Source organism: Rhyacophila brunnea, unplaced genomic scaffold, assembly GCF_057557595.1.
Source record: "Rhyacophila brunnea isolate RB1 unplaced genomic scaffold, BYU_Rbru_1.0 scaffold_14, whole genome shotgun sequence".
Classification (NCBI taxonomy): Eukaryota; Metazoa; Arthropoda; class Insecta; order Trichoptera; family Rhyacophilidae; genus Rhyacophila; species Rhyacophila brunnea.
In genome coordinates this window covers 27001474-27028402 of record NW_028232796.1, presented here as the reverse complement: position 1 = coordinate 27028402, position 26929 = coordinate 27001474, and the positions used below count along the sequence as shown (strand labels likewise).

General features: G+C 38.7%; 1 protein-coding gene across 2 annotated transcripts in view; it reads left to right on the top strand.

The window, feature by feature from the left end:
- Window positions 1-26929, top strand: part of Kdm3 (Lysine demethylase 3) — a 590511-nt gene that overhangs the window by 104438 nt on the left and 459144 nt on the right. For both annotated transcript variants that reach the window (XM_085942105.1, XM_085942104.1), the window contains exons 2-3: window positions 10320-10466; window positions 20701-20808. In XM_085942105.1, the coding sequence (XP_085798231.1) occupies window positions 10320-10466; window positions 20701-20808 (255 nt within the window). The remainder of the gene's footprint in view (window positions 1-10319; window positions 10467-20700; window positions 20809-26929) is intronic.

Below are 26929 nucleotides of genomic sequence, written 5' to 3'. Positions count from 1 at the left end.
ATTGTATTCCGAGAGCAGAATCGCCCACCTAGCGAGCTTACCCTTCTGGTTCTTGGCGGTGTTCAACCACGTCAACGCCTGGTTGTCCGTTATCAATTTAAACTTTCTGTCTTCCAAGTAGCCGCGGTATTTGGTTATACCCCATACGGCGGCCATGGCTTCCAGTTCGTTAATATGATAACGAGCTTCAGTTTCGTTGACGCGCTTGCTCGCATAGGAGATGACATCGCGCCCGCCATCGTCCCGTGGTTGGAACAATACGGCCGCGATGCCATGTCCACTGGCGTCCGTCTGGAGGCAGAAGGGCCTCTCAAAATCGGGTCTAGCCAATCTCAAAGGCTGCTTTAAAGCGTCCTTTATTCGACGAAAGGCGACCTCCGCTTCGTCGTCCCACCGAAATCGCACAGTTGTGCGAAGCAGCTTCGTCAGCGGTACCGCCATCTCAGCAAAACGCGGCACGTATTCTCTGAGCCAGTTACACAGGCCCAGAAAAGCGCGCACATCTCGCCTCGTTTTTGGCACCGCAGCCGATTCCACTTCAGCAAGGTGGTGTTCCTGGGGCTCATTACCCGTCTCCGTGATATGATGACCCAGGTAATCCACAGCTTGCCTTCCAATCTGGCATTTCTTCGGGGCGACCCGCAATTCGTGGAATTGCAATCTTTCGAACACGAGCCTCAAGTGCTGCGCGTGCTCTTCCCAATTATTGCTGTACACAATAATATCGTCGAGGTAGACGAGGCAGATTTTGTTCACCAAACCAATCAGGACCTCTTGCGACATCAGGCGCTGAAATGCTCCCACAGCCTGCTTCAACCCGAATGGGAGGACGCGGAACTGGTAGCAGCCGCCGTCAGCTGTCGCAAAGGCCGTCAAAGGTTTGGTTTCTGGATGTAACTTGAGCTGCCAGTAACCATGGCGGAGATCCAGTGAACTGAATACCTTAGCGGTTCCTAGGTCCTTCAAGGTCTCTAGGATTAACGGTAGCGTAGTCGCCTCGTCCTCCGTCTGCGAATTCAGCCGCCGATAATCCACACAAAACCTTGTAGAACCGTCCTTCTTCGGTACCAGTACCACTGGGCTCAGATATGGACTGGAGCTCGGTTCAATCACTCCGTCTGCCATCATCTGCTCGACGTCTTCCTGTATCTGGCGTTTCTTTTGCTCCGACTGACGGAAGGGACCAAGACGGAACGGAGTGGGGTTCTTCAGGAAGACCCTCACTTCCGTTGTTCGACACAAGGGGCCGGTCTCTGCAAAACGGTCCGCGTAGTCCTCCAAGACTTTCGTCAAGGCGACGCGGGCCGAATCGGGGATTCCGGGCGCTAGTTCCGCTGTCTGAATCGGACCACCCGGTAAGGGCTTCCGAAGGGTCCTGCTGTACAGCGTCTGTCGCAGGTCGTCACCGTAGTGGATGCAGCGGCGCTTCATGTCGACCACCGCCTGCTGCGCCTCCAGCCAATCCAGTCCGATTAAAAATGGGACATGTAGGTCCTTGACTAGGAGTGCCTGCACCACTATCGGGCTATCCCGTAGGAAGCCCTTTACGGTGACAACCCCTTCGGTACGCAGTGATCCCCCCCCGGCCGTAACTAAAGATTGTGGTTTCCCACGCGGCACTATTTCCTGGAGGAATAGATCACTACGCAGCAAAGTGTGCGTCGCTCCCGTGTCAACGACGGCATCATACTCTTTCTCGTCTCCTTCTATGCGGAAAGGCAGTGTGAGAAGGTGGCCACCCCTTAAAATGGGAGTGGCCCCCCCCCAGACACTGTATACCCCCGCTGATGCTTCGTCGCCGACTACGGTGGCGTTCCGCACTGCCGACTCGCCATCGAACAGCTTCGCGTCGTCGCCGGTAGTTGTATTTACACTATCTATATTACACGTTTTATTTACAGGGTCATCACTTTTTACAGCACTTATATTATCAACACTTACACTAGCTATATCACACTCAACATTATAACATACATCGTTAATTAAAATACACTTATCACTATTTATTTTACACTTACGATTACTGGTGGCGGTATATGAATTATCGTTACTGACTTTAGGTTTTAGGCGGCCAGTCTCAGCCTTGCAATTCAAACTACGGGTTAGATACGGGGTGCCAGAATCAGCGCTATAACTACTGGGGTTAGTTAACACAGAGGGGCCGCCGCCAACTTTGACGCGACCCGAGCTACTTACTGTTCCGGTTGAGCTCTGCGTGGCTCGTGTGTTGCTGGAGCCTCGCCGGTCGCGTTCACTCGAGACGGACATTCGACACTTACCCTGTCCGTCGTCCACCTCCGTGTTGCTAACATAACCTAATTTTCCTAATTCTATCTTATTATAAAAGGTCATCGACCTGACATGGCCATTATTGTAACCGGGAGGTGGTGTCCCCCACCGGTTTGACCCGAGGGTCTCGGGGTTCGGGCTCCTTACGTCCCGAACGGAATGGCACATGGTACCAGTGTGCGTACTCGACGCGTTCGCTTCAGGGCCCATACTGATGCTGCAGGCATCTGGCAGTGATGCGCCCACATCAGTACCGGTATCAACGACCACTGGTTGTGCTCCCCCTTGGGTAACTGGAACCTGATCAATGTTAACATAATATGTACATAAATTTACGCTACTGGGACCAGATTCAGTCTTATTTGGCACGATGCTACAATTATTGTCTACATTATTATTTTCACTAACACGGTCATTGTTCGATACCGGTTGTGCCTTCGAATCACGAACTATGCCTCGCGTAGGCGTGAGGGGTACGTCTCTACACTTGGCACGGTTCACAATTCGGCTGGGCCCGTTCGGCCGACGTCCTCCTTTGAGCCGACAACGGGCCGTCGGCGGCGGGGTGCGCCCTCAGTCCTGGCGGGACTGCTCCTGACGACGCGGCTCGGGCTCAGCTTGGCGTTGGCCGCTGGCTGCGCGGCGATCGCCACGGTTGCCGCCGCCTCTTCCTCGCCCGCTGTACCCGCCTCGGTTGGTGGGTTCCTGGCGCCTTGGCGCCTCCTCTTCATCGCGGACATCTCGCTGCGCCACGGGCTTCTGATCGGCACGTGTCCGATCTCTCCAGTTGTCGGCGGCCTGCGGCTTCTTAGGTTCGCTGTCGCCACGGCCACACAGGATGCATGGCGGCGGCGGCTGCTTGGACGACGACTGGTACGCCTGGCGTCTTCCCGCGGGCTCGCCAGGCAGCGGGTGGAGTGTTTTGGCTACGGCTAGCAGCTGTGCCATCGTCCTCCACTGTATGCGATCCACTCGGATCTGATCCGCTTCCGTAAGGAGGAAGTGAAACGTCTGCGCCATCACTTCCGGCTTCATATCGGGCATCAAGACCGCGGCGAGTTCCGATTTCTGACGCAGGAATGGGTATGGGGCCATCTCCGGCCTCTGCCGTCTCACCATGAGGTCAATCCTTTGTCGCTGCCTGCGAGCAAAGGACTCGAAATGCAGAACGCCGTCCTCCTTGAAGGCCTCCCACGAGTCGGCGGGATCGAAGTCTCGTCCCCAGGCTTTCGCTTCCCCCTCTAGACGGCGTATAGCCTCGGACACTCGGCAGCTGGGCGGGCATTTGGATTCCTTAAAATACACCTCGCACTCTTCCACAAATGTGAGGAACCTCTGCCTTGGGTCCCCCGTGAACTGGGTCTTAAGTTCCGGCTTCGGCGCAAATGGTCTTCGGTCGTCGTCATCAGTGGCCTCTCGCCGTGGCCGGCCACTTTCCACGGTAATATCTGTCCGCGGACTGTCCTCCGGGAAGACCTGGGCGTCCTGAAAATCAGGCGCGCCGAAGATGTCCGACGGTCCGCTGACGGTTGGCTCCTCAGCTGGGCGGGGCATGGCGGTAGGGTAGCTGTCGCTGTCGGTAGAATCGGCTCTGCGCGCTTTGGACCGCGTGTACATGCGAGCCCGTTCTAACTTTACGAAGTGTTTTTAATCCGAAAATTTTGCTAAGTGTTTCCAAATTTACGCAAAATTTTTATAAGTATTTTTATTTTAGCACAAAATCTTTCATAAGTGTTTTTCACTAACGAAAATTTTTCAAAGTGTTTTTATATTCGAAGATTTCACTAAGTGTTTTTATATTCGAAGATTTCACTAAGTGTTTTCAATTTTAACACTAAAATTTTTATAAGTATTTTTATTTAAGCACAAAATTTTTCATAAGTGTTTTTCAATAACGAAAATTTTTCAAAGTGTTTTTATATTCGAAGATTTCACTAAGTGTTTTCAATTTTAACACTAAAATTTTTATAAGTGTTTATACTACGAAAATTTTTATAAGTTTTTATAATTACGAAAATTTTTTCAAAGTGTCTTTAAATTTACACAAAATTTTTATATAAGTGTTTTGATTTTTGACACAAAACGTTGACGTCCGACTCCACGTTCTCTCAATGAATGCGAAGCAAGTACAAATTTTCGTCGCGCGTACAGTTGAACATTATTTGGCGTTTCACTGATGCGTCACCTTAAACTCATGTCTGGAAATTTGTACGTATGCAGTGCGCTGTGTCACACTTCACCGTGAAATGTTGTATCGGAAATATATGGTCGTACCTATAAAGACCGTCCAACCTCTTTGGGTCATGTCTAAATAAAACACGGTTTTTGTCAGTTTACAAGAAGCCAGCGGCAAACAAATTTTGAAAATAGCCGATATACTGGATTATTTGTTAGGTTGATAATGACAACCTAACCAGGTTATCATTCTTGAATTCATGAATTTTGCCGAAATCGGATATGAAAATTCGCGCGGTTCTTGCCTGGCTTCCTGGAAACCGATTTGTACCTAAAACACTTTCAAAATACGATATAAAAACTACCGAAATGCGCGGAAAAGACAGTAGAAAATAGGTAGGTATTTAATTAAATTAGAAATACAGAACAACGCATAATTTTTTCATCTCGGTGCTATAGAGATGACCGTATAGTATACGGTGATCTCTTTAGGCGTAAAACCCACTTAACGCAGCAAGTGTGGCTCTCGCGCAAAATTTCACAAGTGGCGCGTAAATCAATGAAAATACAACGTAATCAAATACGCCAGCGCCCACTAGATTTGACGACGCATTATGCGCGCCCGCCCCATGAGTCATCGTTTTTTGGCTTCTCGGCGATACGTATGAACGAAAATACAATGCAGTCCATTCATTGAACGCGGCGAGCAAAATCACGCTCAGGAAGCGTCGTCGATCGACGGGCGAGAATACATTATTTAATAACAGAGAACTCATTGTTTAATTTTATTGCGTGTCCGATTTTAATTACAAGCCCCGAGAAATTTAATAATATTTTTATTGCTTTGTTATGACTGTTATGAGAGACGCTGATAATAATAATTATTTTGTGCTGCTTGAGCCCCTTATTACATAGGTGAAGGGTAATGCGCGGGTGGCAGGGGGCCTACTCAGTAGTGAGCGCGTCGAGCGCTTTTTTGGTGGGCTTTATGCCTTACGATAAGAAAACTCACGGCGAACTGTGCTACTGTGAAACGTTATAGGTACCTACATACGTACAATTCATATGTAACCCATTAAACTATCACAAACAATAGTGTTACATATTTTAGACTGACTTTATTAAAAATGCAACTAGGTGCTCTCCATCCACAGTAATTGGCGGTTTTCTTATGCCTGTACACCGTATGGGGCGTGTACGACGAAGAAAAAGAAAAAAGTCTACACCAAGACGTAGATGCCCGACGCACTGACCGATTACATTAAAATAACTTTTATGAGTATGGTCTTTTTAATAATTATATGACTGGTTTGAACTGTTTCGAGGCTACTTTTTAAACCTACTAATGAATCGATTGCTTCATCTGCTACAGAGAAAATCGCCGTCGCACTTCTGCTTTTAAAGATTTTTTGCCTACTCTCAAGCGGGATTGTATGCAATCGTGTACGGCTATTCCAACTATTTAACACGTAACACCTTTCCATTATTTTTTTGATCCGAAATAACGTGAATATCGCTCGGTCAATTCTGTATAGAGCGTTTATCTAAAATTGCAAGTCAACAGCTGTAGCGCATGCGCCATGCCACTTTTTAATATTACTTACACTTTGAAGTTTGTTTAACCTAAAAAGAACTAGAATTATGTATGCGCATTAATATCTCAGTTAGTTCTATTATTGTACTATACTTATATAACGTTTACAATAATATAAATGTTACATTGAACAAAGGTACATTGCTTTTGAATTTTTTTGAAAATATTTCGCGTAATCGATGACATTTCTCAACTAGCGAGCTTGTTCTGAATAATTTAAAGAACATGCGTGCTTGGAGCCATGACCTTACGCGGCTGATCAATGCTCTCCCTAGAGACGTCGGCATTTACGGCTATGCGCTGTGAATTTTCTTTTTTAAAATTATATTTTACTGTTTATTTTTTTCCAAGTTTTTCTTTACTTTGTATTTTTGTTTAGTGAGTATGTAGGTAGGTACCCACTTACGTAGTTGTTTTTATACGTGTCGGGAAACTTGTACGTATGTCGTATGCAGTTCGCTGTATCAGAAATAGGTATATGGCCGTATACTAAGTACCGTCCAACCTCTTTGGGTCGCATAGTACTGACATAAAATTAATTTCTAAATAAAACACGAGTCTTGTCGGCAGCAAACAATTTTTAAAAATACCCGATTTACTAGGTTAGTGTAGGCCTCCGAATCCTCGGCTAGCTCCGGGCCTGGAGTGGAGGTACATTCAGTATTGGAAGAGCAGGTAGGCACAATATGATAGTCCAGTGAAAGAATTTTTACTATATTAGAAACAATTTATTAAGTCCCACGATCGTCAAACACAAACAAAAGTTCTAATTATGAAAGTCCGAAACCACAAAATATAAAAAAAAGTCTTATTTATTATATAATAACTAATTATATAAACCAACACATTTATTATTTGATTATTTAAGAGCTAATTTATTTTTTTATCCGTAATCGAGATTGCGCGAGCACGGGGCACTGTGTCGAAAAGGTTGGAAACCCGGTCCAATAAACAAAAATTATAACGCGGATGAAATGGCTAAGTCACTGCCTGACACTTCGCCTAACTGTCAGATTGACAGTAGGTATAGGGGTGTAGGTATCAACCGGTAGGTATTATGGACCTCGGCGAGTACCTCCCCTCAAGTCCCTCGAAGACTTGTATGGCGAAATGTGAGAAAATTTATACCGCCGACCGTCGCAGGTTCGGGGTAGTAAGAGCAGAAAACGACTGATGCTGGATTCTAAAATCACGGGTTTTTATACAGATCTGACCGATTTCATCCCCTTGTCCAACGTTTCGGGGGGTGCGAAAATCTGTAACGGTTTCACTATGAAGATTGGCGGAAATCGTGCCGTGGCCGATTATCCGCAACATCCATGTAAAAGCCGGTTACGCCAAATTATAGGTCTTAGGCGGTACCTCCTGATGGGCGGAACCGCCCTCGCGTCACTTATGTTTTTCTGGTACCTCCTAGTACTGAGAGTACGTACCTTCAGAAGCAGTAGCGCCTTGTTTCCGGCCCAGCCAAGCGAAAAATGTCCGTACGAAGGAGTGCCTGGTATCGGTGGATTCGTTGTCAAATCGCCTATCGATACAGCACACCCCCCGCGTGGTGACACTCCTCATGGCTGAGGGAGGGCCGTCACAGAGGCGGCCGGCCCCGTGGGCTCTAGCGGCGTGACGGTGCCTCTCACTCAGAAACAAGGGCACTCCTGAGTTAGCCTGGATGGTAAGGCTTCACATGCCAGTGGTCAAATTGGCATATTCGTGGCACCAAGCCTACGATAGCGCATACCAATCCTTCGGCCAACTACCGTTGGAGGGCCAATCTTTGAGGCACTCCGACGGCCTGAATACCTCCTCGACGTTGGTCTCAGAATATGAAATCGGTAGGTCATTAATTTATTTATAACATGAAAGTTTAATATTAATTGATATCTAGAGGGAACGTTACTTAAATTGAATATATCTGCGTGCCTGTCGCGCAATCTTTCCTACCTTAACATCTAATACAGCTCGGTGTCGCCACCGGTACATACTTACGACTAGTTGACGGATGTTATTCCGTCAACCAGACATATAGGCAGCAATAATTGTTTAGTACATACTCATACTTCGCCGATCAAAGATTTCCCCCGCCTTATTCCAGTACGCGGTCTCCTTGATCGACCAAAATCATCGATCCGATTCTCCCGTCGCGCGTGAGCGTGACGCCGTCATATACGCGAGCGAGAGGGGCTCTGTCTCTGCAGAGTGGCAAATCGGATCGCGAAATCGGTTTCAAACACGTACGACAGAGACGCCGTCGTACGTCAGAGCAGGAAAGCTGCCGGAATACCGATTCGGAAACGCCGCGCGCGGAACAGCCGTAGCTATTACAAATCGAATTTTAGTATGGAAATTGATTACGCGGGATCGTGATTGAAATCGGATCGATGGTTGCCCTACGTGTTGCTATACTTTGTGATTGCACATATGTGCAAATGGAAGTTTTCGCAACAGGACCTATGAGCATATGTTAACAATCATTGCGCCTCGTACGTGCGATGCGTGGTGACATCGAGCTATTACAATACAACTTAATTACCTTATTTACTATGTACTATAACGCCCATCCATAAGTCTCCTTTTATTATTCTCATTAGTCCTTGCATGTTGTTACATTATTTTATCTATTACATCACAATTTATATTTCATATTTACACTTACTATTCAGATCATATTTTACATCCTATTTAATTTAATTATCCCCTTATCTAAACATATTTAATTCAAAACTTTTATCCTATACTTTATTACCTATTACCTATACTCATGGTCAGTGACCGACTTATTCATCCGCAGTTCACCCTGAGAAGTCGTGGGACCTGTCAGAGCAAACTGCGGGACTTATACACATGAAATATATCGCATGCTTTTGTTCGGCCTTGCCGGGGTCGTCATCCTTACGCCGGTGGCACATTGACTACCAGGGTCAGACCGAGCGGCTGGGGAGCACTACTCCTTATGGGAGCGCCCCCCACAGGGGCGGAAAAATCAGTGCGTGACATTAGGTATTTGTTAGGTTAGGTTAGGTTTTCATTCTTGAGTTCATGGTTTTTTGCCAAAATCAGCTATGAAAATTGAATTAATGTTTATATTGAATCTAATAAAATTAGACGGCGAACTGTGCAACGGTGAAATGTTTCACGTACAATTTACATGTAACCGTTATTATCTAAATCTCATGTTGTGAACCTCTTGAATTATAAATTTGTTATGCACACACTGTTGTTTTTTTTAATAAGTTAATTAATATCACCACTCTATTTCTTTTTGAGTATTTTTTAACATTACGTATAGGTAGGTAGGTAGATATTATATTCTATCTATAGCACAAATTTTAAATTAATTATTAAGTATGACAATGGTTTATTAGGTACCTAATAAATGTTTTATTTATAATAATAACAGGTGTTTCTGTTGCCATCAAATCAATCACGGGCTGTGAAAATCTTTCTCATTAGAATCTCGTTCTGACTTGAAAAGTGAGAAATGGCGGTATTGTAAAACATTGAAACCTTCGAAATTGACACGATATTCTCGAAAGCCCTTTGCAAAACCTTTTGCTTTTGAATATCGATCATATTTGACCTAATTTCACAGCGATCGTTGTTGAAATACATCCCAAACGGAATCCGCACCCCACATTTTCTCTCGACTGCAAATAATTCTTGCTAGAAAGGTTCGGTTTTATTACATAGCAGGTAAACCGTTACCAACCTTTCGCCCATATGTTTCCCGTTGCACAGTTTGAAAAAATAATATCAAAGATGGCGGCCTTCGCGTTGCCATAGCGACGACTGATAAGGGCGTTACACCATGTTCGTCTCTTTCGCGCATTAACATTTCGTGCATTTTCCTATCCTCTTTCTCTTGTCGATACAAATGGTAGCGCAATTTCGAGGCGGAGTTTGAAACTGACAGTTATATTGTTTCCCCGTACGGTGCTGCCGCCGGTGGCACAATGCTGAAGTTACTTGAATGGTAAAACAGGCATTTACTACATAACGGGTTTGCGCTATCGCTAACTTGCTGTAAAATTTATTCAATTTTATATTGCTTTCTCTTTCTTTGCGCCTAGTTAGAATGAATTAAAAAGAGAAAACTGTTAGTTTATGAAAATTCCGATAGATGGTACTGTAATACATTTTATTATCTGTTACTGTGTGAATATTATTATTATATATTTGTCGTGAAAATAAAATTGTTCAATGTCCTATATTTACTAAAATACTAAATATTTTGGCATTGATAGCTTTTTTTCTTTATTTCCAGGTCCTGGTGGAGTACGACGGCGAAGGCTGGCGCCGTCGTCAGTGGCTGACGGTGCACGGGGGTCGGTACCAGGCATTTCTTGTCGAGAGGGAGCTCGTCTGGGCTGAAAGGGCCAAGGACGGGAACTCCACCCCTTGGCCTGCTCTGGTAAAATAACTAACTGATTTTATTGATAAGCTACATTCATAGACGCACATTTAACATGTCGACCCTTAATCGGCAGAACAACGTAAGCGACAATTCATAAATTTTACAGGAGAAGGTTTTTTTAAAATTATTTCCGTAATTAGTTCCAAAAATGAATTCTGTTAATGTGGTTAATAGTAATTGGTTACTGCCTATACGGAAATTATAAAACAATTGCATTAGTGCTTTTAGTTTTCGAGATAGTGGCGGTAACGCTGTTTTGCTTATGTCTATGACACGATATTTTTTCCAGGCATGTCGCTTACGCTATTTGGCGTAGTCGTTTTTATTTATAAATTTCATGCTAATTATCATCACAGGGCATTACTAATTAAGTATTAAAATAAATAACATAAGCACCCAATATTTTGACTTTTTAAATTAATATTTTTGCTTGTAGATACTTATTCACATATAGGTAAAATAAAAATAAATGATTGGTGTTTTTAAGGTTTCGCTTATATTATTAATATTATCAGGTATTGTTATTTTTCAAAATGAAATAGGTACGTATCTACTCGTACATAATTAAATATGGGGACCTACTAATTATGATAAAATAAAATTGTAATGAACTATTCAGTTTTACAAAAAAATTATTGTCCCACATTTTTTAAGCAGTAATCGCTGTATTATCCTCATTCACATCTTCCTGATCGGATTCCGGTAAAGTATCTTCCACTGATAATCCATGTGGCAGTTTCATAAACTCATCCGTCATCTCTGAGGGATATTACATTTAACACAGAGACTTTTATACTGTTACTCGTTATACTGGATTTCCGATATTGGTGATTTAGCACTATACAGCAAGGGTGGCTGCGCTTAAAGCATCACAGCACTTGATCGGGATCTGATGACATTTTCTAGGTCTAACAGTTTAGTCCTACCGTCACCAGAGTAGGTACAATATTTGGTAAGTTTTTTAAATTATGCCTTTCATAATTCACCAAATTTAATCTTGAACTTTGAAGGAATGCAAGTAGCAGCGAAAGATTTCCAGTCACGGAATTCTGCATATGACATGATGACCTAGCGTTGGAAATGATGGTGGGTCATTTTGATAGTGCCCAAACTACTATATAAATGACTCAATTGTCGCATGAATGGAATCGACCGGCATCGTAGTACGACCAGTGGGTCTATTCTATACTTATCGACCGCTAAAGTGATAGATATTATCAAACTTAGGGTAGGTTTATATAAAAGTGTTAGTACTTATTGCAACAATTATAATCAACGTATTGTAATTGTTACAATAAGTGCTAATTCTATAATACAAACCTACTCTAAGTTTGATAATATTTATTACTTTATCACTTTAGCGGTCGATAAATACAGAATAGACCCACTGGTAATAGAAAATGTATTTCTATCAATTCAATGAAAGTTGAATTTTTCATAAAATAAGATAGCATACCCAGTGTTGCCCGGTTCTTATTCTGACCAATCACAGTATAATAATTCCTTGATTTTTTCCCGCTTTGTCAGTCCTGTCCAAAGATTTGTGCATGATTTGCCATCAGTTTCACCCCATAAAAAGCAGTATCCATTATTTGTTCCACTTTCGTAGATACTTTCATTATAGTATGCGTATTTCGACTAGGGAGTGTTTAGCACCTTCTCGAGGTCAAAACTTGCGCACAAAATGTCATTGTGATTTTTACTTTTGGCCAGATCATTAAAGAACATCTCCTTGCATTTATCCTTTACGGTAAGGGGACATTTGTAAGTATCCGTTTCAATTAGCCGAAGTCTCTCGTCACCAGACATATTTGTTACTTTCTCGCAAAAAGAACACTATTATCTATTTTGGTAGATGAAAACCCAAGTTGAACTTACTGTCTATTAAATACGTTTCTGAAAACATTCCGAATCACGACATTAGTGGATTCATTCAAAGAATCCAAATTTTCAGTATAAATTTTATACTTATACATTTTTAACATTTCAAAAATCTATAGGAAGATACTATTCTTCGTAGATTATTCCAACAGTAGTGAGATGTAACGGCGGGTAATTATTGTTTAATAAACTCTATTACCAGGTTTATTTTATCTCAGCCAGTTTTACTGGACGGCGCGAGCTTTGCTCCCAAATCGGTTTTCGCACAACTCACTACCAGACGGACCACCGAATAAACCGTACCGTAGCTTACACTATCAAATAACGTCGGTTACGTTGTTTTGCTCTACTTTATAATGCGATACAAGTTCAAACGCTAAAAGGCACAGACCCTAAAAAAATGTCACGCGATTGAGATCGGGCTCTAATATTTTTGTCACTTATGCGCTAGGTGATATTGAACAGTTCTCCATTTAAAACGCAATTTACCAAAAAGTGTCGCTTACGTTGTTCTGCCGATTAAGGGTCGATGTATTGTTTGTTGTTTGAAATAAAACTTCAGGAAAGTAACTTTTTATTTAAATAATAAAATTTATCTATTATTTTTTTCTTTTATGTAGTAGGTAATAACATTAATAACAAAAAAAATCTGAACTATACAAATTAGTCGGTTGTCGGCCATATTAGATTTATGTGGGCACAATTTATTATACAACAATATCACAATTATTTTTATGGCTTGCAACATTACTTGCTAATTTAAAACGCCTCGAGCTCTGATTTATTGTGGATAAATTTATTATTGATATAAATAAATATAATTTATATTAGGTATAATTATAATACCTATAAACAATATCAAATGCTATGCAGTATTTATCCCGAACATAATAATATTTTTATTATTTCCTGAGAAATCAAATGTGATTGTATTTCGTAAACAAAGTCATTTCTGTGTGGCTTAGGCCGGTTTCAGACGGGACACCGGTGTCGCGCTTGTATATAATAAGGAGGCCTTTGTATTCGAATAAAAGGGCCTTTGTATTATGTTTATGAACACCCCGAGCTAATGAGTCAAAGCGTGTATGGTACACTATTCCGGCGGCCGCTACATTCTCAAGCCGCCGATACACATGTTTTTATGACCGCAGCCAGTTTTATGTTCTAATTTATAATGCGAAATTATGCGTTGACTCATTAGCTCTGGGCGTTCATAAACATGCTACAAAGGCCCCTTTATTCGAATACAAAGGCCTCCTTATTATATACAAGCGCGACACCGGTGTCACGTCTGAAACGGGGGTTTTGTTTAATCTAATTGGTGATTCTAATCGGATGTAATTGGAATCAAATAAGATCTGCGTCGACGCACGTCAACTACAATCAGCAGTCGACGCAGGTCTTATTTGATTCCAATCGCATCCGATTAGAATCACGAATTGGATAAAACAAACCCCAGTGGTGATTCTAATCGGTTACAATTGGAATGAAAAGACCCTGCGTCCACGCACGTCTATGCACGGCCACTACAATGCCGTGTGTCTATAGTACGTAAATGATGCCATCGATTCGTTTGAAAATTTAAAAGGGCCTCGAAACAGTTCAAACTAGTCATGAAATTATTAGATACATAATGTAGTTAATTATATCAAATTACCCAAAGCTTAACAAAATCCTTGCAATTAATATCAAAGCGGCTTATAGTATAATCACTCACAGATTCGTAGGTAGGTAGGTACTTGTCATCTTCAACAATAATTATGTTTAATTACAGGATGTACAGGTACGTCGGTAGGTGGAATTAATGGTTTTTATCGTGTCGGGGTTCAAAATAAAAAAAAGTGCCCCGGACCTCCACGTCCCTAAACTCGCCACTGGCCGCTTACGATCTACATGTTGGCTCTTGGCTTCATAAAAATGCATGTTACTCTAATGCCTGTCACGTGTATATTATAATCTCCGTTAGTTTCACGTCGTATATTGAATACTAATAGTTAGGTAGGTATTCACTGACACAGAGTTTGTGTCAGTTTTTTTATTTTTAAAAACCGACTATTCGATTAAACACCATATTTTTTTTTAATTATCTAATTATTAATTATTTAGTTTTAGGCTCTGCGATCGGAGCTTACAGTTCATACAATTCGGTAGACTGGGTGGGGGGGGCTACGTGACGTAAAGTCCATATGAAAAAAATTGAGAATTATTTGAAACATAATCCGACCTTTATTTACGTCAAGACAGATGGCGCGCTGTTGTATATTTTTTAAAACCTTTGCAGATTGATTGTAATTATCTGTGTAATACATTCCTACACATACGGCATCTCTCGTTGGCAAAATAAATTATTTTATAGAATATATAATCAAGTGATATAAATAAGTTAATATGCAATTAAAAAATATTTTTATTAAGAAGGTAGGCTTCAAATAATCGCCTAGTATGGAGTCTTCGCCACTGGACTGTGGTATAAACCAAGCTATTGGAAAAGCCTGTCAGAAGACCATAATCTAGGTCACGATCCTCTACTCACGAGGTCCCGTTACAGTGACGTCCCGTGGGCGCAAACAAATCATGCGTAGCATAAAGGCGGCACATTATGAAGGGCGGCGAATGTAGGAACGAATACAAGTAGTGCAACTTTTGAGAGCAATGGCGATTTTCCTTGAAGCAAATATTCTGTTGCTTCATTAGAAAATATTGATAGCATAACAGCTATTGTTGTATTGTAATACTTGTAATAAGAATACCATCTATATCAATATATTATAGATATAGATGGTATTAGATAGTGTTATAATTTGAAGATATTTGGTGTAGGTATTTGTCGATTTAAGAAACCTAGCCGAAAATAACTAATAAAATAGGTAAATAGGTAGGTACTTACCTAAGGAATTTACAGACAAGTTGACGTTAAATAATTACAAGATAAAAAGAACTTTTTATATACAACGTTTTTAAATTTTCTGTTGAATCATAGGTATAACCTTGACGACAATTTACTGTCAGAAGATGCCGAAAGGCGGAACCTGCATTTTAGTCTTAAATCGCATCGAGATTTAAATCAATTAGAATATAAAACATGATACCTATATCGTAATAAAATTACTGATATTCAGTGCGATAAGGCGTGAAGTCATAATAAATATACCTCCATCCTATGAAGCGGTAACCTTGTACTGGACAAAAAAAAATAATTAGGTACGTTTCTTGAAAACTGAAATTCCTTTCACCAAGTTAATTACCAGACGTTGCACAACGGCGTATCCGCTACTCGGATCAAGAGTCAATCGTCGTAACGCGGATTCACGATGTTTTTGTTTATCATACTTTTGCCCGCCATCTTGGAATCGTGCAATTCTAATTATTGTGAGGTTAATTTGATATTGTGATGTATAATCGTATTTTTTTATACTGTTTGTTCGTTTTTGCTTACATACATTTATATCCATTATTAATTTGTCTTCTCATGCTGTCCAACTGTTATAGTTTATATTATATTAATAAAAACCATTAATTCTAACTAGGTACCAACGTAGGTAACTAGTAAAAATATGGATGCATTTATTCTCTAGAGCAGTGATCCGCAACCGGTGTGCCGCGGCACACTGGTTTACCGTGAGACGATGCTAGGCGTGCCGCGGTGCAATAGCCAAATTTGCGTACATGGCTGGTAATATATTTGAGCACCTGCATGAACTTAAAACAATGCAAGGTCAGAATGAAAATATATTGACGTGCTCTGATAAATTAGCAGAATCCAAAAATAAATTCGAACTTTGGCAGAAGGAGTTAAGACAAGGATCTCTACAAATGTTCCAAAGGAACTACCAGACCACCATTGAAAACAAGCAATCAATTTTGGATCCGTCTCAAAAACATTTAACTTTGCTGCAAAAGAAATTTCATCAGTACTTTCATACAATCAATGCGACTGGATACGAAACCCTTTTGCAACCAATGCCGAAAATTCTATAGAAGCGCTTTTCCTATAAATTCGAGAGGAATTTGTTGAATTGATAAATGACGGGACGCTAAAACTGAACTTCGCCGATGTTCCATTGGTTATTTTCTGGATTTCGGTTAATAAAAAATATCCTCGGATTTTCGACAAAACTATCGCAGTTCAGCTCCCATTTTCGAGTCAAAAAAAGGCGCTATTTTACTACGCTAGTATTAATATTTTAAAACATCGTATTGTAGGATACAATTTATTATTATTGTGTCAATACTCGACAAATAATAATTCCTAACCCGACAACTAACCATAATTATATTAAAATAATATAACCATACGAAAAATTGCTAAACATAAAATCAATACCATTAATTTTACCTCGAACACTTTAGTTTAAAAATGCTATGCTAGAGTATCACGCTGTCTTCAACCTCAGCTATAGGTAGGGGGGCCCGCCAAAGATCTTGGCCTGGGGTCCCCTTTCAGGATGTGGGGTCCATGTTTTGGTGTATAAATTGTTTTACGTGTGGTGTGCCGCGGAATTCTGGGAAGACCTTTGGTGTGCCTTGGGTGGGAAAAGATGCGGAGCACACTGCTCTAGAGTCTAGAATGACATAATGTAACTGAAAAAAAATATTGTAGATAACAGTGATGACTGTGACACGCCGGTGGCTGTTACAATTCGACATAAATAGTGCACACTAAACTTTGTCAGTCATACTATTTATTTGTTTTCATTTAACTAAGAATACAATTAGCAGATTGTGCTGGTTAGTTTTTAAAATTAAATTAAACCCTGCTCAAGTCACACCATATTAGTATAGGTATGCTATGGGCCATCCGACAAAAATAGTGCACACTTTTTCAGTCACACTTATTTGTTTTCGTTAAATTATGAATACATTTTACAGATGGTATTGGTTAGTTTTTTTAATGCATTAAGTCTTGTCTGAATCAAACCATTATCGATAAAAATATTCTTCTGTCTATGCTTTTTTTTTACTATTGTTTATTATTGCTTGGTTTAGGCGGGGTTTAATTAAATTTTAAAAACTAACCAACAATATCTGCGATATGTAGTCTGCCCTGTGCCTGTGTAGATGGCCGCGGTCTATGACATCGTGGGTTCCAAGTTCGAATCCTGGGTATGGCAAATATACATATTGTTTTTCAATGTGTATATGAGTCAAGAGTATGAACCTAATAGCTTGAGCAAGTTTAACATCCATTTCTCGTAAAAACAAAATCTGTTAATACAAACTTCCACTCTGTGGAAACCCATATGATATTATTAGGATCGGACATGGTCATGATGGTAGCCTTAATTCAATGAAAACAAATACTTACATAGGGTATGACTGACAGAGTGTAGTGTGCACTATTTATGTCGGATCTTAAGAGCATACTTCAGTAAAACAGCAAATGATTTTCAGCAATCGGTGGAACGTAATTTTGCACGCATTGCCATTCGGAGAGCGATAGTCGACATGTGAGCACGTCAATTTGTTTTGTGATGGCGTCGGAGGAATTAATTCTTAAATCGTGTAGACTAAAACTCGTTACGTATTTACTCGAAAAACAAAACATGTCAATGAATGTATTATTATTATTACTTAAATAACAATAAACATAACATTAAATGGACGCATGTTGAATTTTTATGACAAATTATGTTATGTTCGTCACGCGACGTTTGCACAATCTGCGCGTCGCGTAGTCACGATTGTTTTAGTTTAGACCAGTGTTCGGCAAACCGCGGCTCGCGAGCCGTATGTGGCTCTTTAGCTTCTTGAGTGTGGCTCTGCCACAAACGACCACGTACCGGCTAAAATAGTGAAAGATAGAACAATCAAAATGTCTATAATCTAAATGAATCTAATCAGCAAGTCGAAGATTTTACATTTATTGGTTTCAGCTTTATCAATAGCAGTTGACGAGTCTTGTGACACAAATGATACAGCACAAGTTTCACGTTTTGTACGATTTATTTCATCTACAGGTCCAAAAAAACTTGTAGGATAATTGCCACTCAAAGGTCAAACAGGTCGAGAGGATATTGCAAATAAATTGAGTGCATGGAAAAACATCATATTCCACTCGATAAAATTGTGTCATTTTCAACAGACGGGGCAAAAGTATGACCGGCGTAAGAAAAGGGGTGTTGCACAGACTATAGATACATCGGTTGTTGCTATTTCGAAAGAAAAAAATAATCACAATATACTTGCTTACCATTGTATCATTCTTCAAGAAGAGATTTGTGCGCAGAAATTTCCAGAATAAATTTGGAAAGTTATGGAATTGGTGATTAAGATTATCAACTCCATTATAGATAAAGGTTATGGATAAAGAATTGTGGAGCTCTACATTTGATCGTCTCTGTGCTGATATGGACATATTAGAGAAAAACAAATGTGAACATGGTTCGCAGCACAAGTAGTCTGCTTTGAAAGACCTGGAGAAGGAAGACATGACGATTTTTAACACCTGGAATTGTATTCCTGACTCGTATGATCAGTTGAAAAAACTCCGGTTCTACATGTTCATGCGAACAATCATTTTCAAGCATGAACCTTATGAAGAGTAAATTGAGAAGTCGTCTTATTGATGAGAATCTGGAATCGTGCGTACAATTAAAAACAACAACATACAGACCTGACTTACCCAAAGTTTTCAAGGAGATGCAAGGCCATTGTTCACCTTAAGTGTTTGTCAGTCATTGTCATGATTTAATTTTATTTATATCTACCTTACTTGCAATTTAATTTTTATCAATAAATAAGATCTTATTAAGAACGATATCAAGTTAATAGTGTACCTACATAAATATAGTAAGTTTAAGAAATTTGGCTCTCAAAAGAAATCTCAATCGTTGTACTGTTGATATTTGGCTCTGTTGACTAATGAGTTTACCGACCACTGGTTTAGACCATGCCTCAGCTAAAGTATAGCCTAAACAGTCTGCCACCCTTCGCCACTGTAACACATATTATAGGTTATGCCTATTTGTATGTAGTTTTTTTGTGTACCTACCTACGTATTTTATAATATTGTAGGATGCTGCCTACCTATACATCAATTATACTCAACCTTTTTTTTCTTCGGGCCAAATCAATGACATATTAAAATACATATATTTGTAAAGTAACGCGGGCCGCACCACTACTGGTGTGACGAAAAAAATCATGAAACCCCCCGTTTTTTACAAAACATTTTTGAGATTTTAAAAATTATGCGTGTTTTTTAAATTAATCGTATGCAGTAGCAACACTCTTATACCAGATCTGATGTGGACCATAATGACAATCCTCTTCGGGTGTCGAAAAAGTCGGAACGAATCTCAAGATATACGAAATTCCTGATAATACATGTGTTTCGGGCCGCAGGTTAAGTATCGCTGCTATACATTGTTGAAAGAGACACAATATGTACAGAATTTGAAGACACTTTATTATCGCGCATAAAGTTTGATACACACATTAGATACTTACTGGTAACAACACACACTCCGAGTTTTGTTGCTTTAAAGTTTCCTTCTTATAGTCAGTTTAATGATATTATGGGGTTATTAGTTCCCTAACTTACTTACGTTAAACTTTAAAATACCTTTTGCTTTCTATTTTGTTATTGTTTCTCCTTGTGTAATGTTTTGTTCCCGGAAAAGTTGTTCGTCATCAACTTTTGTACTATATTATGTAATTAAAAAAGTTTCCCGGAAAGTTACATTTCATCTAAGTTTACCCAATTACAAATAGTAAGGTAAATTATTCCTTCCTTTTGTTTTGTAATAATATGATCATTTTCACAATAATTTCTTATGGAAATTTAAGGAAGAATTATTGTAGTGAAACTGTATCTCAGAATATTGTTAGTATACATTAGAAACAATTATCCATGACGATATAAATGTGTACCTATTACGCCCACGATGGCTGAGCGGCTTAAGCATCGGCCTATAATAAACACATATTGTTTTTCAATTTGTGTGTTGAGTCAGAGTATGGACCTAATAGGTTGATCAAATGGCTAACACCCATTTCTCGTAAAACGAAAAATCTGTTAAAATTATTTTTATAATTTAGAAATTATTTAAATATTAAGAATTCCGTTAATATTGGAGACCATCTTTTACAATTTTAAAGCTACAATACTGACGTAAGTATTTAGACAATTTAAATGAACAAAAATTCGCAGACAATAGTTTGTGCTACGTACATTATTATTACAAAGTGTAATTAAAAAAGACTGCCCCCTTTCAATTCGCCAACGTACAGAATGTTTTTTTTTATGTTCAAACACTTGACAAACGTTGTGGAATTGGCATAAGGTTTGGTTAGTACTTACTTGTTTTATTACCTACTTATAATATTGTTTTTCTTGTTTTGTTTTCAGACCTTCGTCTCACTAAAGCCAGCCTCATATGGTCCTCGACGGCCTGTTGAGTTCCTAGTCGATCGGCAGCTCACGTTCCTCGACGACTCGGCTCTGGAGCCATTCAAGGTAAACCTGCCTACAGTATTATAACCCCTTACTTGTGATTGTCACTAATGGATCTCGCGAAGCGGTCAACGTTATATTCAAATTATAGAATTACCTATGAGAGGGTACCTATTTATATTTTTTGCTATTTATGATTGACTCCAGGTTTTTTTTTGTGTGATCGAGTGTTGAGATCTTAAATTTTCTAGATTATTTTAGATTCGGACAGGACAGTGGATATCAGTAGCGAAGGGTGGATGTAGGCTGTTTAGATCCGCCATAAATAGTGCACATTAAACTTTGTTAGTCATACGTATTTTTTTATTGAACTAAGACTACAAGTTACAAAATGGTATTGGTTAGTTTTTAAAAATCAATTAAATCCTGTCGAAACCAAACCATAATAGTTTTGGTGTATTTTGGGAGATACCACAAAATTGTGCACACTTTTTCATTCATACTTATTTGTTTTCGTTGGTTTAAGAATATATAAGTATTATTACACATTGTTGGTTATTTTTAAGCCCTGCCTATAATATTATTATAGATACTATAATAGATAAAAAAAAATATTATTCTATAAGTATATAAGTTTGGTATGATTTAATTGCATAGGTACTTTCAGATATTTTATAGATAGACGAATATTTTTTGCCTTCATATTATCTATTATGGCTTGGTTTCGTAGAGTTGAATTGAAGGAACTAACAATATGTGGAATAATGGGATAAATTGAGATATTTTATAGTCAGGCGATAATTTTTTGACTAATATCTATTATGGCTTGGTTTTGCAGTGTTTAATTGAATTTTTAAAAACTAACCAACACCATCTGTAAATTGTAGTCTTATTTCAATGAAAACAAAGACCTACGTGTGACTGACTAAGTTTAATGTGCACTATTTATGGCGGATCTTAACAGCCTATTTCCACCCTTCGCCACTTGTGGATATGTAAGGTATTGCAATACTAAAATAATATAGAAAATTGCAACTTTTAATTTAATGACCAAAAATAATTGTAAAATCATTTTGTAATAAATAATTCGACACAAACTGGGCGAATTCACAATATACAATAATTGTTCTATTTTATTATGATTGATATAGTGATTTATAGAGCCGTGTAACATGCAATCGATTTAAATTATTTGTTATATATTTTATAGTAATAGTTAGTCGTTTATTTGAGTAAAGTGTTAGTGATTGATCGGTCAGATTGGATCTTATGCGGAATTGATATTAATTTTAAAATCATGTACTTATATTATTTTTTAAATAGTTATCGTAACTGCAAATTATAAATTAACAGTATTTAGATTATGCAGGTGTGTGGAACCCTTTCACGTTAGAAGGCCGTATAATTTTAGCTGTAACCTAATAAGGCAGCATCCGAGAAACGTCAATTGGATGTAGGGACGTACACTATTTTATAAAACGAAATCTAGCTACAATATATCAACTTTGGATTTTTATATGTTTTTTTACAGCATATTTTATGGCTGATGGCCAAATGGTTACGCATCAGGCTTAAAATGTCATGGGTCTCGGATTAGAATCCCGGGTATGGAAAATTTACATGTTGTTAGGTAATAGATTGAGCAAGTACCTACTATATATTTCTCCTAAAAAAACTGTTAATACAACCTTCACTTTGTGTAGACACCTATTATGAACTTCTTAGTATCGAAGATGGTAAAAAAAGTTGGGGAAATCCTGACGCAGTCTGTGATTCAAGGTTTATGAAGCAAATGAGGTGGTCGTTTCGTCAAATTATGTAAAAATCCTTAAGGAGACAACCTGAGATTTCAAAAAAAGTCCTATCAATATAACTATTGCTATAATATATTAACACTCTCTAGTGGCTTGACACAATATAACACTTTCGGAAGAGGGTCTACAAACATGTCACAATCTTACCTAAAACTGCTCAGAGTATTACCTAATATCTTGATTCAGAATAACAAAATATGGTCGGCAATATTAACATAATTTGAAATAACACATCAGTGTTGTTTTTCTTATATTAAAAATATTAGTAGTAATGAATCGTGGCGACTACAAGCTATCTCGTTAGATAATTACTGTCTTAGTGTCTTAACCACATAGTGGTGGACCTTACTATAATAATCAAATAAATAAATACGGTGCCTGATAACGTCATGCAATGGGTATTTGTTTAGCGATGGATAACATGATTTTTTCGTTGATCTGTCAAATGTATTTTAATATACATCTGTGGGGGGAGGTGATATATCCTTAACATAAAAGCGAAATGGTAAATGCTCATAAGAATCTGGACAAATAATTGTTATTAAAGCTATTTAATTTAATTAACTTTCAATAGCGATTTTACATCAAAAAATCCTCGTTCAAACAGTCCGGCATGAAACATGGACCATGATCATGCCCCAATGTTATTTTTAAAGATAGTTGGCAGTTGGAAAATAAATGTCAAGAAAAAATAACCTAACAAATATACATAATCGTAGTACTTACTTCTCATAATCACAATTGCTAAATTAAAGGTTTTATTTGCAAGCAAGAACTATAAATAATATACAATATAATAATATCACAATTTAATCACGGAAATAGCTATCAAGAATGTGAAAACATAATAATGTACATAAATTAATTTATTATCTACATAATATTTATTATAAATCTCTCAGCAATTTGATATTGATACTTTACCAACATTGTCTATGAATTTCGTGATCACAAATTCTTAATTTAAAAAAATAAAATGACACGACAAACGGCAAACAAATAAATCAAAACAAATGACAACCACACTCTCATTCTTTGACAGATGGTTACATTGCAGTAATATCCGATTATATTTACGTTGAAATTAGTGGGAAAATTAGTATTATAGTTTTTAAAAGGTAAAACGTATTGAAAGCTACAATTACTATAGTATTCATGTATTTAAATATTTTTAAAGAACGATTTTTCCCTATGACCTCTCAAAGGGTTTTCGAAAGAGCCTCGTAAAATGTCGTAGAATCTATCAAATTTCGTAAAAAGGTCAATATTTAACATTACATATCTTTTAAAGTAATATATTTCTTCATAAAATGCTCGGTTCAACCTGTATATAATATCTCGTGCGTGTATAGATATTGAAGTGAAAATCTACAATACTCAAGAATAGTGGCGTTTGTGCATTTTTTCATTTGTTTTCCAAGATAATTTACAATAATAACATGTAATGCACGACCTATTATATCTTCAGTGTGCTACACCACTAAGATCCTTAAACATGTATCAAGCGAATTTTCTACAAGAATCCTCGTGCATACCGTAAAAAACAGCCCAACATTATACATTCTTCAATGGATCCCATCGCACATGGGACGCCATATCATTGGGTACCAGAATACCTGGACTGGAATGAGGCCATAAAGGAAATGTGCCAAAGCATGTGGATATATTTTCACCACAAAGCATCCCCAGAAAAAGGGAAATGGAGTAAGTCCATTCTACCATTCGGTGCCTTGGTTTGTGGAGTCTGTTTTGAAGACAAATGAGCTTAAGCTGATACCGAGGCTAAGAACAGGACACACACTGGGTAAAAGATTTGATGTCCTCGTTTGAAGAATCGATTCGTAGCTCTGCGATAAATGTGATGTTTTGGAGGACATTGTACATAAAGCTGTACAATGCAGAGGGTTGGAGCGGACTCTTTTTTGAGTTGCTATGCTCCAGCTCCGCTCCAGGGTTTGCTCCGCTCTGGGTAAAAAGTTTTGATAGGTATTATATGTAAACAAATAATGTTAAAAATCCGTAGTTTTAAAACAAGGTTTATTTTTCGTCATCTTCATTATTAAAAAGTGAGGTTATTTATCACTCAGCAGTGTTACCGTACAGTGCTGGACAAAAATTTAATAATAATAAAAAAAAACATCCGAAGCAGTAGAGCCTAAAAAATTTCGGTGCCCCGGCTCCGCTCATGCTCCAGGTAAAACCCCATTGTTCCACTGCTCCGTGCGCCTGTTCCGAGCTCCGCTCCAACGCTCTGGTGCAATACCCTAAATATGAACGACACAAAGTACAGCTGCGAATTGCGGATATCTTTTAGAATATCGATGAATTGAAAGGTGCCCTGGCGGTGGGGTGGGTAGGACGGAGGAGCTTGGCAGAATTGTTAAGTTCTTTAACAGAATTGGAGTGAGGGCCTGATCGGCGGATCCTCTTCTAAATGAGAAGAGGCGATATGAGAGCGAGTCGCAGTCAAAGCCTCGGTAAAATCATAAAAAAAACAGTACACATTAGTGGACCTACTCAACCTTGACACAATTAACATATTATTACTTACCTGCCTAACTGTAGGTATGTATTGTTTAATTAATTATTCATTATTTAAACGTGAGCTTTTAACCTCTGACCCTCGTATATATTAAACTCATAAATTCAAGTCTTCTCCTGAATACATAATATGAAAAGTTAAATTTAATTTGATGTAAAAGTTTCCAAGCTTCATAAATAAAACGTCAACTGTTCGTTCAAAACTTTATCAATGTTTTTTTTTTGCGGCTAATGTCCAAAGTTTTCGTCAAACCGCCCCAGTTTGTCGTCTTGTATCAATTTATAAAGTTATATTGTTAATCCTTTTTTATCTATCATTCATTATAATTATATCATAATATTTTTTAATTTTTTTGCGAAAGCTTATTTTTTACATAACTAATTGAAATATAATTGGCGAAGACTACTTGAACTTAAACGATTATTTAGCGGTTTTAAAAATACGAGTCGAGATGACTCAATAGCAAAAGATTATTTAACATTTTAATGGTGACCTTTTAATTATGAGATTTCTTATTATTATTATTAATAACCATGTCCTTGCTTTTTCATACAAGGTGGTTGGTTGTTAGTAATTTTGAACAATCACAAACACCCAGGCTTTGAGAAAACACTTAAATATATTGTGTTATCACCGGGGATCGAACGCAAAGCTCACGGATGAAAGGTCAGCGCTTTACGCACTGAACAACGAGAGCCGCCAATTATTTGAGTTTACTAATTACTAAGGGATAAGAATGCGCCCACGATAGCCGAGCGGGTAACGTGTTAGCCTATAATGTCGTGAATCACGTGTCTGGTCAAAAAACAAATCACATGTTATTTTTCAATGTGTGTTTGATCCCAAAATATGGATCTAATAGGTCGAGTAAGTGGCTAACATCCACTTCTCGCAACCTCCATTCTGTGGATACTCATATTTATATGATTTCTTAGAATCGGATATGGTAATAATGGACTTAGACACATGGCGCTTCAATATGCGGCAAATTGACGCGAACTGTGGTGGTTCTTGCTCGGTTACAATTGGATACTATTTCGCAACGCCGTGTGTGTTGACCCTTCCTCCATGCCTATAGAATTTAAGAAACACGCTAATAACGTCACTCGGCAAAACCTTTGCACTGTGTATTTAGGACCCCGATCATGGATTTAATACGTTGACTAAATGGCTAACAAGTATTCGTTAAAAATATGGTAATCATTAACCACTATGGCAACCCTTTAATGTACCTGCTTATTATTACTTTTCCAATAACAGTGTCATCTGTAAATAAACACTATAACTATTTTGTCAGCACACTTTGTCGACTGCAGAGAACTGCAAGTTTTTAAATAAAATTTCATTCGTACAAAAAAAGAATAATACAGAATGTTGCTGAAAGCAATTACGGATTAAAATCTCATAGAAGGCGACGCAAATATACATTGGATTGTAGTATAGATTGTAGGTATAGGCCGACGGAGGAAAAACATAGAAAATTGGATATGGGGAACATGTTCAGTAATTCGTAATTTCCGTGGAAATTCGCTACAGTTGGTTCGCACCCACCTAGGTACCGGTGTATTCCACGTAAAATAATAATATAGGGCCAGGAGGGCAGGCAGAGCAGAGCGTCCAGGATGCGAGTCCCGTTTACGTTTTAATTAAAACTTTTGTGCTGTCATCGTCATGGAAAGCGGGCTTTTGTGAATGCTAACGGCACTTGGGTACACAACTCCGCTCTGTGTTGTAACACTACCAGTGGTTTTCAATCGTTTTATAACGCTAAATTGATGTTGTAATTTAAATATTCTCATCCTTTGCTGTTCAATTAAAAGTGAAATTA